The sequence below is a fragment of the Pristiophorus japonicus genome, chromosome 13 (assembly GCF_044704955.1).
Source record: "Pristiophorus japonicus isolate sPriJap1 chromosome 13, sPriJap1.hap1, whole genome shotgun sequence".
In the NCBI taxonomy this organism is placed as follows: Eukaryota; Metazoa; Chordata; class Chondrichthyes; family Pristiophoridae; genus Pristiophorus; species Pristiophorus japonicus.
Window position 1 is genome coordinate 37,981,232 of NC_091989.1, and position 16,852 is coordinate 37,998,083.

Genomic DNA, 16,852 nt, shown 5'->3' on the forward strand with positions numbered 1-16,852 from the left:
ATGGTGACACGCCAGCATGATCCACACTGTGCGATTGTGTGCGCACTAGGTCCGCGCAACAGAGCAGGTCTCCAGTCGTCTTGGTTAATCCTTGCCACTGGACCAAGACCAAGCTCTGTCAAGCCCGTGTGGTGGCTAATGTGCAACGGCCACCACACATTATAAAAATCTACGCACAGGCATCTTCCACCCTTTAAGATGTAGTTCGGGACTTGGAATATTAGGTCCTTCATCGAAACACTTGTGAACTCATCCCTTTTTGGAAGCAAGTTATCCTCGATACGAGGGACTGCCTATGATATGATGATGACTGACAGTACTGGACACTCCACCTGCCCCCTTCTACCCCCATTATAACCGACTTCCGCCCCGCTCGAAAAGAGATGACAAAGAGCTGAATTTCGCGCAAGAGGCCACCGCATCCACCGCGCCAGTGAAAAACAAGGAAAATCAGTCGCTGCGACCCATTTCCAGCGGAGGTGGATTTCTACCCCTTGGTATATAATTTGGGCAATGTTCAAATGATTAGTAGCTCAATGATGGTCTCCTTAAAAGGTCAGAAAATAGACCCAAAAAAATACCCAGAAGTAAACCAGCAGCCTAAAAGGACAAACCAGCAACAAACCTTTATGGAGGGGATGAGCCCTTTAAATAGCATTCTTGCAGAGTCCATTTTGACTGTTAACACCATGATTTGTTAAACAAATTTATCTTGTGGTGAGTCACAGACCAACAAGTGAAGGACCCTTATTTAAATAATGACCCAGAAATTCCTCTTGGGGTCTTCCCGTGGGCAATTGCCTCTTCGCTCGATATTTTTTACGAATTTACCTGATGGTCTAAGAGGCGCCTTGATTTTCAATGGGGAGGCCTTCTCCTCTCGCGCTGCGAAGCGCGTTCCCGTGCAGAGGACCCCGACGCAGAAGATGCAGTCATGTGTGACTGCTCAGCCAATCAGGTAAGTATTTCACAGGTTCCCATTAATAGCACTGAGACTTGTGTATCTACAAGTTCTCAGTGCTATTAATGGGAACAAAAGCAATCACACAAAATAATAACATTAAAAAACAGATCACACATATTTAAAATTAATTGAAATTAAAGTTATTATGTCTTATAAAAATAAAATATTTTCCCAATTTTTAAAAAAGTTTTTTTAATTATGGTTAAAAATAAACTTATCGTAGTGGGGAGGGTTTTTAAGAATAAAATGTGTTTTTATAACTTTATTTTAAAATGTTTTTGTGTATTTTTAAACACTTGCGCCTGTAAAAGTAGGCTATATGCCTGCTTTTTCAGGCGCAAGATTTTTGAGGACATTTGCTGGGCAAGATATCCGTAAATATCGGAAAGCTTGCCCTGCAAGTGTCCTCTCTCCTGATCAGCAGATGATCTGTCAAACTAGAAAATAAAAAAGGGAAGGTGGCTCAACCATGGCTATCAAGGGAAATCAGGGATAGTATTAAAGCCAAGGAAGTGGCATACAAATTGGCCAGAAATAGCAATGAACCCGGGGACTGGAAGAAATTTAGAACTCAGCAAAGGGGGACAAAGGGTTTGATTAGGGCAGGGAAAATCGAGTACGAGAGGAAGCTTGCAGGGAACATTAAAATGGACTGCAAAAGCTTCTATAGATATGTAAAGAGAAAAAGGTTAGTAAAGACAATCGTAGGTCCCCTGCTGTCAGAATCAGGGGAAGTCATAACTGGGAACAAAGAAATGGCAGACCAATTGAACAAGTACTTTGGTTCGGTATTCACTAAGGAGGACACAAACATCCTTCCGGATATAAAAGGGGTTAGAGGGTCTAGTAAGAAGGAGGAACTGAGGGAAATCCTTATTAGTTGGGAAATTGTGTTGGGGAAATTGATGGGATTGAAGGCCGATAAATCCCCAGTGCCTGATGGTCTGCATCCCAAAGAACTTAAGGAGATGGCCTTGGAAATAGCGGATGCATTGACAGTCATTTTCCAACATTCCATAGACTCTGGATCAGTTCCTATGGAGTGGAGGGTAGCCAATGTAACCCCACTTTTTAAAAAAGGAGAGAGAGAGCAAACAGGGAATTATAGACCGGTCAGCCTGACATCGGTAGTGGGTAAAATGATGGAATCAATTATTAAGGATGTCATAGCAGCGCATTTAGAAAGAGGTGACATGATAGGTCCAAGTCAGCATGGATTTGTGAAAGGGAAATCATGCTTGACAAATCTTCTGGAATTTTTTGAGGATGTTTCCAGTAGTGGACAAGGGAGAACCAGTTGATGTGGTGTATTTGGACTTTCAGAAGGCTTTCGACAAGGTCCCACACAAGAGATTAGTGTGCAAAGTTAAAGCACATGGGATTGGGGGTAGTGTGCTGACGTGGATTGAGAACTGGTTGTCAGACAGGAAGCAAAGAGTAGGAGTGAATGGCAGGCAGTGACTAGTGGGGTACCGCAAGGTTCTGTGCTGGGGCCCCAGCTGTTTACATTGTACACTAATGATTTAGACGAGGGGATTAACTGTAGTATCTCCAAATTTGCGGATGACACTAAGTTGGGTGGCAGTGTGAGCTGCGAGGAGGATGCTATGAGGCTGCAGAGTGACTTGGATAGGTTAGGTGAGTGGGCAAATACATGGCAGATGAAGTATAATGTGGATAAATGTGAGGTTATCCACTTTGGTGGTAAAAACAGAGAGACAGACTATTATCTGAATGTTAACAGATTAGGAAAAGGGGAGGTGCAACGAGACCTGGGTGTCATGGTCCATCAGTCATTGAAGGTTGGCATGCAGGTACAGCAGGCGGTTAAGAAAGCAAATGGCATGTTGGCCTTCATAGCGAGGGGATTTGAGTACAGGGGCAGGGAGGTGTTACTACAGTTGTACAGGGCCTTGGTGAGGCCACACCTGGAGTATTGTGTACAGTTTTGGTCTTCTAACTTGAGGAAGGATGTTCTTACTATTGAGGGAGTGCAGCGAAGGTTCACCAGACTGATTCCCGGGATTGCGGGACTGACATATCAAGAAAGACTGGATCAATTGGGCTTGTATTCACTGGAGTTCAGAAGAATGAGAGGGGACCTCATAGAAACGTTTAAAATTCTGACGGGTTTAGACATGTTAGATGCAGGAAGAATGTTCCCAATGTTGGGGAAGTCCAGAACCAGGGGGCACAGTCTAAGGATAAGGGGTAAGCTATTTAGGACCGAGATGAGGAGAAACTTCTTCACCCAGAGAGTGGTGAACCTGTGGAATTCTCTACCACAGAAAATCGTTGAGGCCAATTCACTAAATATATTCAAAAAGGAGTTAGATGTAGTCCTTACTCCTAGGGGGATCAAGGGATATGGCGAGAAAGCAGGAATGGGGTACTGAAGTTGCAGCCATGAACTCATTGAATGGCGGTGCAAGCTAGAAGGGCCGAATGGCCTACTCCTGCACCTAGTTTCTATGTTTCTATGGGCCCAAGTTTCGGCCTCAGTTGCTCCTGATTTTTTGGAGCAACTGGTGTAGAACGGAGTATCTTAGAAATCGGAATTCTCGCCATTTAGTTTGCTCCAGTTCTAGTCAGTTAGAACAGTTTCACTTTGGAACAGAATTTTTTTTCAAAAGGGGGCGTGTCCGGCCACTTACGCCTGTTTTCAAAGTTTCGGCAGTGAAAACTTACTCCAAACTAACTTAGAATGGAGTAAGTGAAGATTTTTGTACGCTCGAAAAAACCTTGTCTACACTTTAGAAAATCAGGCGTAGGTTATAAATCAGGCATAGGGAATGGGGGAGGGGGGGTTTAAAGGGAAGTTTACAAACATTAAACACTTCAGTTTTACAAATAAAGAGCCATCATCAATAATAAATGATAAAAACATCAATAAATCAACCAATAAATCAATCAAAAAAAATTAATAATAATTTTTTTTTTAAATCAATAAATAAAACATTGTCCACTTACCGACTGCAGCACCGGGAGCCCTCCAACAGCATGCTGGGATGCCCCCCTCCCCCCCAGTGTGTCTCTATTTCTCTGTCTGTCTGTGTGTGTCTCTCACTCTCTGTCTGTCAATGTCTGTGTTTCTGACAGCGAGGGGAGGGAGAGGAGGTGGGGAGGAGGGGGGGCAGGGGGAAGGGGAGGGAGGGAAGGAGGAGGGATGGAGGAGAAAAGGGGGGGAGGAGAAGGGGAAGGGGGTGGAGGAGAAGGGGGAGAGGAGGAGAAGGGAAAGGGAGGGGGGAGGAGGAGAAGGGGAAGGGGGGGAGGAGGAGAAGGGGAAAGCGAAGGGGGGAGAGGAGAGGAGAAGGGGAAAGGAGAAGGGGGGAAAGGGGGGAGGAAAGGAGAGGGGGAGGGAAAGGAGAAGGGCGGGGTGGGGGAAAAGGAGAAGTGGGAGGGAGGCTGAACGGGCCGGGCCCGGCTGGGCCCAAGACTTCGGGCAGGGCCCGTCCCCAGCACCAGATTTACAGGTAGGTGGCATTAGGTTGGGTCGGGGTTGGGAGCATGGGTCGGGTCTGGTCCGGTGGGTGGGCGGGGGGGGGTGGGAGCGGTCGGGAGCACTGGTCGGGTCGGGGCGGGGGAGGAGGAGGGAAGTCGGGTTGGTTCGGGTGTGGGGGGGCGGGGTGGGACAGAGGGAGGTCGGGTCGGTTCGTATCGGGGGCGGGGGGAGGGGGGAGTGAGGTTGGGTTGGGTCCGGTCCGGGTGTGGGGGGGGGCGGTCGGGGGGGGAGTTGGGAGGGAGGTCGGGGGAGGCGGGGAGGGAAGAGGGAGGTCAGGTCGGGTGGCGGGGAGGGGAGGTCGGGTCCAGTCCAGTCCGGGGGCGGGAGTCGGGTCGGGGTCGGGTCCGGTCCGGGGGGAAGCGGGAGTCGAGTCGGGTCGGGAGTAAGCAGGAGCTGGCCGTGGGAGGAGCCTTATGCACGCAGCCCAAGTGAGGCCATTCGGCCAGTGCTAGGAGCTGCGTGCTTCGGGCCTCTCCCACACAGTTTTTGGCGCCTGGAGCTACTGCACATGCGCGCCCACTGTAGCGCGCATGTGCAGAGGTCCCGGCACTGTTTTCAGCGCAGGGACATGGCTCCGCCCCCTTCGGCTCGTGCTGCGCCGCGCCCGACTCCAGAGGAGCAGCAGGGAGCCGGAGAATACGTAAAAAATTTTTAGGCGCACTTTGTGGCGCGAGAAACGGGCAGCCAGGTCGGGGCTGCGCCGTTCTAGGCGTGGCCCGAAACTTGGGCCCTAGGTTTCTATCCCTCCGTAACCTTACCTCACTTCACCTGAAGACTACTCTTGGTCGTGACTCCCCATGTGCAATTCGACAAATGATTGACTAGTAATAAAGAAATAATACTCAACTTTGGATGCATTTTTTTCCTTCTCTCTGTTTATCGCTGGAGCCACACACAGGGAGTGAGAGCTGGTAATCTATTGCCAATGTTCCTGCTGATGTTTTCTTTAAATTGCTGTAGGGTAAGAGTAGTCCAAGATAACTTGGGCCCGACATACCGCCCAAAATCACAAAATTCATCAATAAACACCGAAATGCCACCCACATACCGCCCGGCGGAAAATTCATCAGTGACATACCGTGTAAAATTACAACATTCATCACTTAGCACCGACATACCGCCGGAGTTGGGGACCACACTGGAAAAGGTCGTCTTAAGTCGATCTTCAGTTGGCGGTATGCATCTTTAACTGTAATAAAAATATTTTCTCCCTCCCCCAGCCCCTCCCCCACCACACCCACACACAGCAATCTCTTCGCCCCTCCCCACCCCCACCCCCCCGCCCCCGCCTCCACACAGCGATTTCAGGCCGGCCCACAGCGATCACTTCTCCCCTCTCTCCCCCCACCACAGCGATCACCCCCCCCCCCCACAACAGCGATCCCCCCCACAGGGATCCCCCCTCACAGCGAAGCCCCCCCCGCACGATCCCCCCCCCCCACAGTGATCCCCCCTCACAGCGAACCCCCTCCCTGCACGATTCCCCCCCCCCCCAACAGTGATCCCCCCCACAGTGATCCCCGCCCCCCCCCCCACACACAGTGATCTCAGGCCATCCCACAGTGATGCCCCCCCTCACAGCAACCCCCACCCCCCCTCACAGTGACCCCCCCCCCCCACAGCATTCCCCCCCCTCACAGCAAACCCCCTCCGCAGCGATTCCCCCCCCCCGGCACCGATCTCCCCCCCCCCTCACACACAGCGATCTCAGGCCAGCCCACAGCGATCAGAAGCTGTACATATGATCCAGCTGTTAATGTTACAGCAGAAAGAGATACATCTGTAATTACAGGAAACACTGACATTCACCATGTAATTTAACTTCAACCGCTGTACACTTCACCACAGCTTTGTTTAAAAATTGAACAGTTTTAAATACCATTAAGTTCCCCACTATATATATATATTCCAAAAACATATCAAGAAACAAAACTAAACCTCATTTAAAAGTACAGCACATGCAAATATGCTCATTGTAAGTAAATAAAACCTCCAAGATACAGTTTACTATCAAAATAAATAGGTGCTATTTTGTACAAGGGAATACTGTACATTTTAGTTGGCAGTACCAAACACCCATGAGAATGGATAAACACATTTGAATATGCACATTGTTTTCATTTTTTACAGTTGCTCTACTCTACAAATACACCACGTAATATTTACAATTTATGGTACCTCTCAGGCTCTCTCAGGCCGGTAGTTTCTGTGGCCTCTCGGGGGGCGGAGCTTGAGAGCCGCGCATGCGCACAACTCGGGAGCTGAAGATTCCCAAGTGAAAAGGCCTCACTGCCGCACACCGCCGGCTGCATTCCGCTCCCGCCCACTGCACTCCGCTCGGCTTACCACCGAGAAAAAATTGATCAAAATCCCGCACACTCCGCCCCAGCGGTACCGGGCGGTAAAGAATGACGCACCGCCCGCAGACCGCCGAAAAATGGGTGGACCATCTGTTTGACCAATTTTGGCCCTCTTGACTTTTAAGGAAGGAGCAGTTGATGTCCACTTCCTGCACCTCCCAGCTGCGGAGTCAGGAATAGAAACACATTACACAAGGAACTATAAGATTAAACAGACTCTCTACTAACTTGAGACAGCACATTGAACTGTTCTCATGGGCTATTGACAGTCGTTGAGTATATTCAAGACAGAGGTCGCTAAATTTTTGGGAAGCAAGGGATATGGGGATAGTGCAGGAAGGTGGAGTTGAGATGGAAGATCAGTCATGATCTTGTTGAATGGCAGAGCAGGCTCGAAGGGCCAAGTGGCCTACTTCAGCTCCCATTTATATTCTTGTGAATCCATTATTCTAGGCATTTTTAAAGAGATCATTTTGAAAATGTTTCTTCAAGTATTTACTGATCTATTTTTTGCTTCTTGATCTCCAGTTAGAAATTATAAACTTAGGTTACTTAAATTCTAAAATAGGCCATTCAGCCCCTCTTCATTCGGTTAGACCATGGCTGATCTGTATCTTAACTCCACTTACCCACCTTGGTTCCATATCCTTCAGTACCCTTACCTAACAAAAATCTATCAAATCTCAGTTTTGGAATTTTTAATTGGTCGAGCCTCAACATCTTATCTATAAAAATAAAATCTATATGATCTTTTTAGGTTCTATTTTGCAGTGGGAAAGGAAATATTACTGAAACTCAACAATTCTGATGCTGGAAAATCCACACGAGGTGACATGTCAGAGAAGCTACTGCTTTGGGGAAAGGATTTTATGATCAAAATGGCCTTTATTTGCCCCCATCACGGAGTATTGCAAATGTTGGTAACGTTTCTGTCAAACTTAAAAAAAGATGTTTGTCTAAAACCAGTTGTATATTTACTACTCTAGGTATTTGGTGACGAACCTCATGGGTGCAGACTTGAATAACATAGTCAAGTGTCAGAAGCTGACAGATGATCATGTGCAGTTTCTTGTGTATCAATTACTCAGGGGACTTAAGGTACAGAAATCAATGTAATATGTGTAGAACTAAAATTAGACTAACTCTGGACAATTAAGACGGGTGTGTGATTCCCATTTCTCTGTCTCTTTCTGTCCTATGCATACTTTTAGTGTTGTTTCAATATCATTTATGCATTTACTCCATCTTCCATTGATTTTATCCGCTCATCTTCCAACCTAATGCTACGTGAGACTGAAAGCCCACATACGCACACCTCCATAAGTCATTGCCTCAACAGCAACCCATTTTCTGGCATGATTTAAGCACTGATCACCACATAACTAATTTAGACTAGTTCTTTTTAAGCATTCCCAATGCCAAAGGCTATATTTCAATGCACATGTATTTATAAATATTATTTAAGTTTATTACATCGGTGAGATACTATGATTAATCTTAATTACATACAGGCACAGGTCTCTCAAAAGAGTACTGGCACTGCACAAAACAAGCTTTTTAGTGATACAGAATAAATGGAATACATCATTATGCATTAATCTGCTGGTGAACATATTACCAAGGTTATCAGTAATTGCATCTTTTACTGTGCGTGTTATTTTCTGTGTGAAAGCTAAAACAATCATTTGTGTGTGAAATAAAAAGTTCCAGTGTGTGTACCCCACCTGCCTTCATCAAATAGAAAACCACATACCTATTCAAAAGAATCTTTTAACTGGAAAAAAAAACAATTCAAGTGCTGTGGCAGAACATTAACCGGCCTTTTCTCTCAAAAGATGATGCTTGATTTATTGTGCATTTCTAACTTTTCTTGTTCCAGATTTTCAGCATTTGCAGTTTTTATTTATTTTTTCCCTTTTTTTATTTACTTACCATCTGAGATGCTTAAATACAGAATCCTATCATTTACAGAATTCTTTTCAACTACAAAATTTACATTAGTGAGTTATAGATTGCTCACGTAAAGTAAAGAACCACCATACTGCATGATCTTGGCCCAAGTTATTCTTGTTATTGGGGAGAAATTCCTGCTGGCAAAAGTACCTTTATCAGTGGGAGCCAGGTAAACTGGGCCCCCAAATGACTCCCAAACCATTGCACACAAGATTCCTCCTCTGATTCTCAGCTGATGACTGCTTTCTCTTGCACAGAAAGGGCTTGTATTCCATCAATGGCTTGGTCACTTGGTCGGACCAGGAACTTCCTATCATGTAGGTCAATGGTGCTCCCTGGGCACCAATCACATTGCTATCATTTGTGCCAATCATTTGTGCCAAGTTTGTTTGAAAAGGAAGGCAGACTGCAAGGATGGATCCTTGGGGGACCAAACTACCCTCTTCTGCATTGATTCCAGGCAATATTGCAGCAACCATGGACAGAGTCAGAGTCTGTCTTACCTACATTTTCAGAATGATCTTCCTTTCTGTACAACTGGCTTTTCAGTGTCTGATGTGGCTAAGTTGGCAGCAAAAAGTCTGGGATAAAGACCCACTCCAAAGACTTGAGCACAAAAATCTAGGCTGACATTCCAGGGCAGTACCGAGGGACTGCTGCACTGTCTTTCGGATGAGACCTTAAACTGAGGCCTTGTCTGCTCTCTAGGGTGAACATAAAAGATCTCACTATTTTGAAGAAGAACAGGGGAGTTCTTCCTAGTGTACTGACCAATATTTGTCCCTCAATCAACATCACTAAAAACAGATTATCTGGTCATCATCACTTTGCTGGGAGCTTGCTGTGCACAAATTGGCTGCCGTATTTCCTACATTACAACAGTGACTACACTTCAAAAGTACTTCATTGGCTATAAAGCGCTTTGATGAGGTTGCGAAAGGCACTATATAAATGCAAGTTTTTTAAAAATACAAAACCGAAGCCCTGAATTTTAGCCTTCAACATATGGCAGTACCTGCTCTCCTCACAGTCTCGTCTTTTCTTAAGTCAGCCGGATTGCACTGTCAGCTTAAGCAGAATCAGCCTGACTAACATCGGCAATGATCTTACAGAGTTACAATAAATAGTGGTTTCAGCAGCAATAAGTCTGAACAACCATTGGAATATTAAACTAAAATGTTAAAAAAAAATTACAAATGCTGGAACTCTGAAATAAAAACAGAAAAATACTGGAATCACTTAGGTCAGTCAGCATCTGTGCAGACAACAGACAAGTTAACGTTTCAGGTTTAACCTTTCATCAGAATGGATAAACTAGCTTTCATTGTCTGAAGCATACTTATTCCGACATCCCGTACATCGCATAGCCCTGCTGTCTTGTGAATTTAAGCCCATGGCAACTAAATTTAGCTGAATAGTTGCATATTTAACATACACTACACCAAGGTACGCCTTCCCCCTCCATGGCAGCATAAAGCTCAATGCTAAACAACAACTTCAAAAAAAATTCACAGTGCTGCAGGAAGTGATAGCTCAAAATTGGCTATAAATAATAGGCTTTCTGACACTGATTGATTTCTGACAGTTTATTTTGTGTATTTTTCACTATTTTGGAGGGAGCCGACTGTAATTCTACTTTTCAGGTCAAAGTCTCCTGGAAATGTTAGATATTTTAAATATGAAAATAAAAGTAGTTGTACAATCTTCTATAAGTCAAAATAAATCGGTAATACATTAAAGTTATGTAGAGTAATTGCAGATACATGCTGCTCTTTTGAACCTGTCAAACAAGTTTTTTTTCTCCTGGAAATAAAAAATATTCACACACTGAAATATTTAAAAAAGCTAAATGCACAAAGATATGGGCTGGAATTTTCCCAGTAAAAACATAGATGGGTTTGGAGTGTGGGGGCAGCTAAATTGTTAAAAATGTGAATCCCAACCAAATCCTGGTAACAACCCCCCACTTCCGGTTTTGCCAGAGGCAGAATGGGGGATGGGCTCCCAGGGGGTGTTACCTCAATTTAGTGAGGCTGGAAGCCTCTTTCCATCCATTTTGAATTTAGCTGCCTGTGGATGGGTTTCACACAATCTGTGTAACCCGGCAGTTAAACTGAGGCAGGGACTGCGGCATCCAGGAGTTAAGTGGATTTATACCTACCTCTTGGATCCAGAATACCTACCAAACCCACCCCCCGCGATCGGAAAACCCCTCACAAGGCCTCCGATCACTTTCCCAGGCCTCCTCCGCCCCCCTACAGCCTTCAGCCCCCTCCCCACCCTCATTCCTCCCCAATGATGATGATGAGACCAGCCATGAACCTTTGATTGCCAGTCACAATTCTCCGCCCCCCCCCCCCTCCCCGGATCCCTGGCCTCCTCCCGCCCCCCTCCCCTAAGCCTCACGATCCCCAATTCCCCACCCCCCTCCCCCCCTGCAATCTCCGATTTGCCCCACCCGAGATCCCCATCTGCCTGCCATTCACTGATCCCCGACCACCCCCTTGCCTGCTGATCCCCGGCCGATTCCCAACCTCCCCCCACCCCCACTGATCCTCTCTCCCTCCTCCCGATTCCCGACCCCCTAACTGCCCTACCCCCCACAATTGCTGAACACTCCCGGTTACCCCCCCTACCTACCACGTACTCTTCCCCGGACCGACCCCTCGCATCTGAGGCCTAACCGCCCACAGTCAGTCAGGCTCTCAAGCTGGCATGCTGCGGAGGGGGAAACCAAGGTCTCATATTTAAATTAGGCCCTGTCGGTAAAGTCAGCCTCCCGGGTTTCCCACCCACCTCCAATAACAAATCAATCAGCATTGAAAAACATTTTACTTCTCTCCATAACCACCTCTCTCTCTCTCTCTTGTTCTCCATCCTCCATTGTCTCTTCCAATTGTTTGTGAAAAAACAATTGTTCAAACTTTTTCATGAGGCAATCTTTAATTTATTGTCTTTTACAATTATGATGAGGTTTTTGATTGATAATGTCTTTTTTCCCCTGTTTTCCTTCTGACAGTATATCCATTCAGCTGGTATCATTCACAGAGTAAGTTTTGTTTTTTATACACTGTAACCTGTATAAAATATTTATGTTTTCTATAGCATGTGCTGCTTAAATAGAAGTTTAATGGGATCAAAATAAGTAATGTGGAACAATCAAACCAGCAAAAGACCTTGAGCCCATGGAGGAAAGGTGGTTTCACTCCGTGGGTGACCCAGTCAGAGTTCCCCAGGGTCACGCCATTTGTTTAGTGGTGACAAGCACCCCACCAGGTTTGGTGCATCTTAGACACTGCTAGATGGGCTCAGCAACAGGCAGCCTTGCCAGTTTGCAGGCTGAGCTGGTAGGTCCAAATGTAAACATCTGCAACATTTTGAAAATGGCCCTCATTTATAAGACGACCAAATTTCCCAGTGGCCATGACTTCAGCCTTGGAGTGTTTCAGGCCATGAGCCGGGTCTGGAAGGGTCCTGTCGAACTCGCTCCCACCATTCCAGTGTACCGAATGCCAGTATCGTGCCAGCGTACAGTACCTGGAGACACAGGAGGCCGGTAGTTGAGGACCAGCCAGAACTCCGGCAGATGACACCATCCCACCCACCCTCCCTCCTTTTAATATGCCAGACGGCAGACACAACTACCGCGCACCTCTGCCTCCAGAGAGTCCCACCTCATTTGCCCCCTCCTCAGCCTCACCACTCCAGGGTTAGAGCAAAGCACAGGGATTCCGGTGCGGAGACCTGGATCAGGGACACAATTTGAGGCATGTGCACAGCTTCGGACTGTTAGGTTGCATAACAGCTTTGATAAGGGCCTATAGAAATGCAAAAATTATTATAATTAGATTCCAGTTGGGGCTCCTGTTTCTGGGAAGCCTATTTCAATAGCTAACAAAGATTGAGTTTATAGGCAATAGGAATAGTGACCATGAATGTTTGCATAGATCTAATAATATTACAGCAATGGGATCCAAAGAATTAAACAGGAACAGACTTACCAAAAATACAAGACACAAAGTTTATTTCTTCATGCTATGAAGTTTAATCAAGTGATAATGAAAGAAGATGTGGAATAAGAAATTGCAGGATGGCTGCAGTTGCAAAGAAATAGAAAATGAATTGCCGAACCTATAGAATATCCTCAAAGCATTCAATGTTTCTAAATCAGTTCGGACTTGTAATAAATATTATTTTCCCTTTGCAGGACCTGAAACCAAGCAATTTAGCAGTAAATGAGGACTGCGAACTACGAGTAAGGATAACTCACTTGTTATTTAATTTATATTTCAAAATGCACAATTTTTCTTTCTTTCTTTACTTCTCCCTCTCACTCTGCCTCTTCACTCTATATATAGTTTAATGCCGTTGATCTAATTTACAGATTCTAGATTTCGGGTTGGCACGGCAGACCGATGATGAAATGACTGGTTACGTAGCAACTAGATGGTATCGAGCTCCAGAAATAATGTTAAACTGGATGCATTATAATCAGACAGGTAAAAGTGGCACTTATTCCTACAGAAACACTGCGCAACTTTCGAACTCACTGCCAAGGGTGATTTAAATGTAGATTGTGGGACAAGTCTTTCAGTCTCGGTGTTGTATTCTGGAACCAGTGCTCTGCAAACCTTGTCTTCTCATGTTTTAGGAAGGGCGATCCGTGCCAGATCTGTTGGGTTTGGACTAATCATATATTCAATGCAGGCTCCCATCCCGGATTGGGCCTCCCACCAGAAGCTCACAAGGCAGGGGTAGAAAATCTGGCACAGCTACAGCTGCAAACTAAAAAATAAATGGGATGAATTATCCCATTTTTTGGCACATTTCCGGTCCACAATCGGGGCAAATAATTTTTTGTGTCAGGAAAATCGGGCAGAAGCTCTTTCCGTCAGTTTTCCAACATAAAATAGTTTGTCCCCCGACCCCTTGCATTTTTTGGCCCTTCCCCGCATGTACTCGCTGGGCCCCAAGTGCCCTCATTAACATATATGATAATGAGAGCCAATGGCACTGGAGTTCTGAGTTTCATAGAAACATAAAAATTTACAGCGCAGCAAGAGGCCATTTTGGCCTATTGCGTCCGCGCCGGCTGATAAAGAGCCACACGGCCCTCGGTCAGCAGCCCTGAAGGTTACATATAAACCTATGATCAATGAACAATGGCAGAAAGGTAAAGAGCACTCAGTCCAACCAGTCCGCCTCACACAACTGCGACACCCCTTACACTGAAACATTCTGCACTCCACCCCAATTGGAGCCATGTGATTTCCTGAGAGAGGCTAAAAACAGATAAAAACCCAGGCCAATTTTGGGGGGAAAATCTGGGAAAATTCCTCTCCGACCCATCCAGGCGATCAAAATTAGTCCAGGAGATCACCCTGGCCGTATTCGATTCCCTGCAATACTTACCATCATATCTGTACCAGCCAACAAGAGGTTATCCAGTCTAATCCCAATTACTAGTTCTAGGCCCATAACCCAGCAGGTTACGACACTTTAAGTGCCCATCCAGCCATCTTTTAAATGTGGTGCGCGCTTCTGCATCCACCACTCTTTCAGGCAGTGAGTTCCAAACCCCCACAACCCTCTGTGTGAAGAAGCCCCCCCTCAAATCCCCTCTGAACCTTCCACCAACCACCTTAAAACAATGCCCCCTCATAATAGACCCCTCCACCAATAGAAATAGGCCCTTGCTATTCACTATATCCAGGCCCCTCAATATTTTGTACACCTCAATGAGGTCTTCTCTCAACCTCCTCTGTTCCAATGAGAACAAACCCAGCCTATCCAATCTGTCCTCATAACTAAGATTCTTCATTCCAGGCAGCATTCTAGTAAATCTCCTCTGCACCCTCTCTCGTGCAATCATGTCCTTCCTATAATACGGCGACCAGAACTGCACGCAGTACTCCAGCTGTGGCCTAACCAGAGTATTATACAATTTAAGCAGAATCTTATATTCTCTGCCTCGGCCAATAAAGGCAAGCGTTATGTATGCCTTCTTAACCACCTTATCTACCTGACCTGCTACTTTCAGGGATCTGTGGACAAGCATTCCAAGGTCCCTTTGTTCATCTACACTTTTAAGTGGCCTACCGTTTAATGTGTATACCCTTTCCTTATTAGCCCTCCCAAAGTGCATTACCTCGCACTTCTCCGAATTAAATTCCATTTGCCACTATTCTGCCCACCTGACCAGTAGATTGATATCCTCCTGCAGTCCATGACTTTCCTCTTCATTATCAACCACACAGCCAATTTTAGTGTCATCTACAAACTTCTTAATCATACTCCCTATATTCAAATCTAAATCATTGATATATACCACAAAAAGCAAGGGACCCAGTACTGAGCTCTGCGGAACCCCACTGGAAACATCCTTCCAGTCACAAAAACATCCATCCACCATTACTCTTTGCTTCCTACATCTAAGCCAATTTTGGATCTAACTTGCCACTTTACCCTGGATCCCATGGGCTTTAATCTTTGTGACCAGTCTACCATGTGGGACCTTATCAAAAGCTTTGCTAAAGTCCATATACACTACATCGTACGCACTATCCTCATCGACCCTCCTGGTTACCTCCTCAAAAAATTCAATCAGGTTAGTCAAACACGATCTTCCCTTAACAAATCCGTGTTGACTGTCCCTAATTAATCCTTGCCTTTCCAAATGTAGATTTATCCTGTCTTTCAGGATGTTTTCCAATAATTTTCCCACCACTGAAGTTAGGCTTACAGGCCTGTAATTACTCAGCCTATCCCTTCTTAAAAACATTTGCAGTTCTCCAATCCTCCGGCACCATGCCCAAATCCAAAGAGGACTGGAAAATGATAGTCAAGGCCTCTGCTGTTTCCTCTTTTACTTCACTCAACAGCCTGGGATGCATTTCATCTGGGCCTGGGCACTTCTCTACTTAGCTGCTAAACCCTTTAATACTTCCTCTCTCACTATGTTTATTTCATCCAGAATATCACACTCCTCCTCGATAGCAATATCTGCATTGCCCCTTTCCTTTGTGAAAACAAATGCAAAGTATTCATTAAGAACCTTACCAACATCTTCCACCTCCACACATAAATTACCCTCATGGTCTCTAATAGGCCCTACCCTTTCTTTAGTTACCCTCTTACTCTTAATATATTTATAGAACATCTTTGGGTTTTCCTTAATTTTACTGGCCAAGAATTGTTCATGCTGTCTCTTAGCACTCTGAATATCCTTTTTAATTTTGCCTCTTAATTTTCTATATTCCTCCAAAGATTCTATAGTATTTAGCCGTCGGTATATGACATAAGCTTCCCTTTTTTTCTTTACCCTCCCCTGTAAGTCCCTCGACATCCAGGGGGCTCTGGAATTGTTATTCCCACCCTTTTTCTTTAAGAGCACATGTTTGGCCTGAGCCTTCCAGATCTCCTCCTTGAATGCCTCCCACTGTTCTGACACTGATTTACCCACAAGTAGCTGTTTCCAGTCCACTGTGGCCAAATCACTCCTCAACTTAGCAAAATTAGTTTTTCCCCAATTTGGGACTTTTATTCCAGGCCTATCCTTGTCCTTATCCATAACTAACTTAAATCTGACTGAATTATGGTCACTGGCACCCAAATGCTCTCCAACTGACCCGCCTTCCACCTGCCCAGCTTCATTTCCCAAAACTAAATCCAAAACCACTCCCTCTCGTGTTTGGCTTGTTCATACTCACTAAAAAAGTTCTCGCGAATGCATTTTAAGAATTCCGCACCCTCTATACCCTGCTTTTACATTCCCAGTGCACTAAATGAAGTATAAATTAAGATGGAGAATACACTATTTGTGTGTGTGTGTTTCTATCCCTCGCTGTATGATAGATTTGAACAAAACCTTTGAACAGAAACTGCTAGAAGATCAAGGAGATATTCCATCAATACAGCTGGCTGAATGATACTAATGCATCATCAGATACAATGCACGCATTCCGACAGCATACTCAAACATGCAGGTGCAGCAGGCGGTTAAGAAAGAAAATGGCATGTTGGCCTTCATAGCAAGGGGATTTGAGTACAGGGGCAGGGAGGTGTTGCTACAGT

General features: G+C 45.4%; 1 protein-coding gene across 1 annotated transcript in view; it reads left to right on the forward strand.

Moving 5' to 3' along the window:
- Positions 1-16,852, forward strand: part of LOC139277984 (mitogen-activated protein kinase 11-like) — a 71,010-nt gene that overhangs the window by 38,856 nt on the left and 15,302 nt on the right. Inside the window, exons 4-7 of the mRNA XM_070896632.1 lie at positions 7,813-7,924; positions 11,799-11,828; positions 12,987-13,034; positions 13,164-13,278. Of these exons, the coding sequence (XP_070752733.1) occupies positions 7,813-7,924; positions 11,799-11,828; positions 12,987-13,034; positions 13,164-13,278 (305 nt within the window). The remainder of the gene's footprint in view (positions 1-7,812; positions 7,925-11,798; positions 11,829-12,986; positions 13,035-13,163; positions 13,279-16,852) is intronic.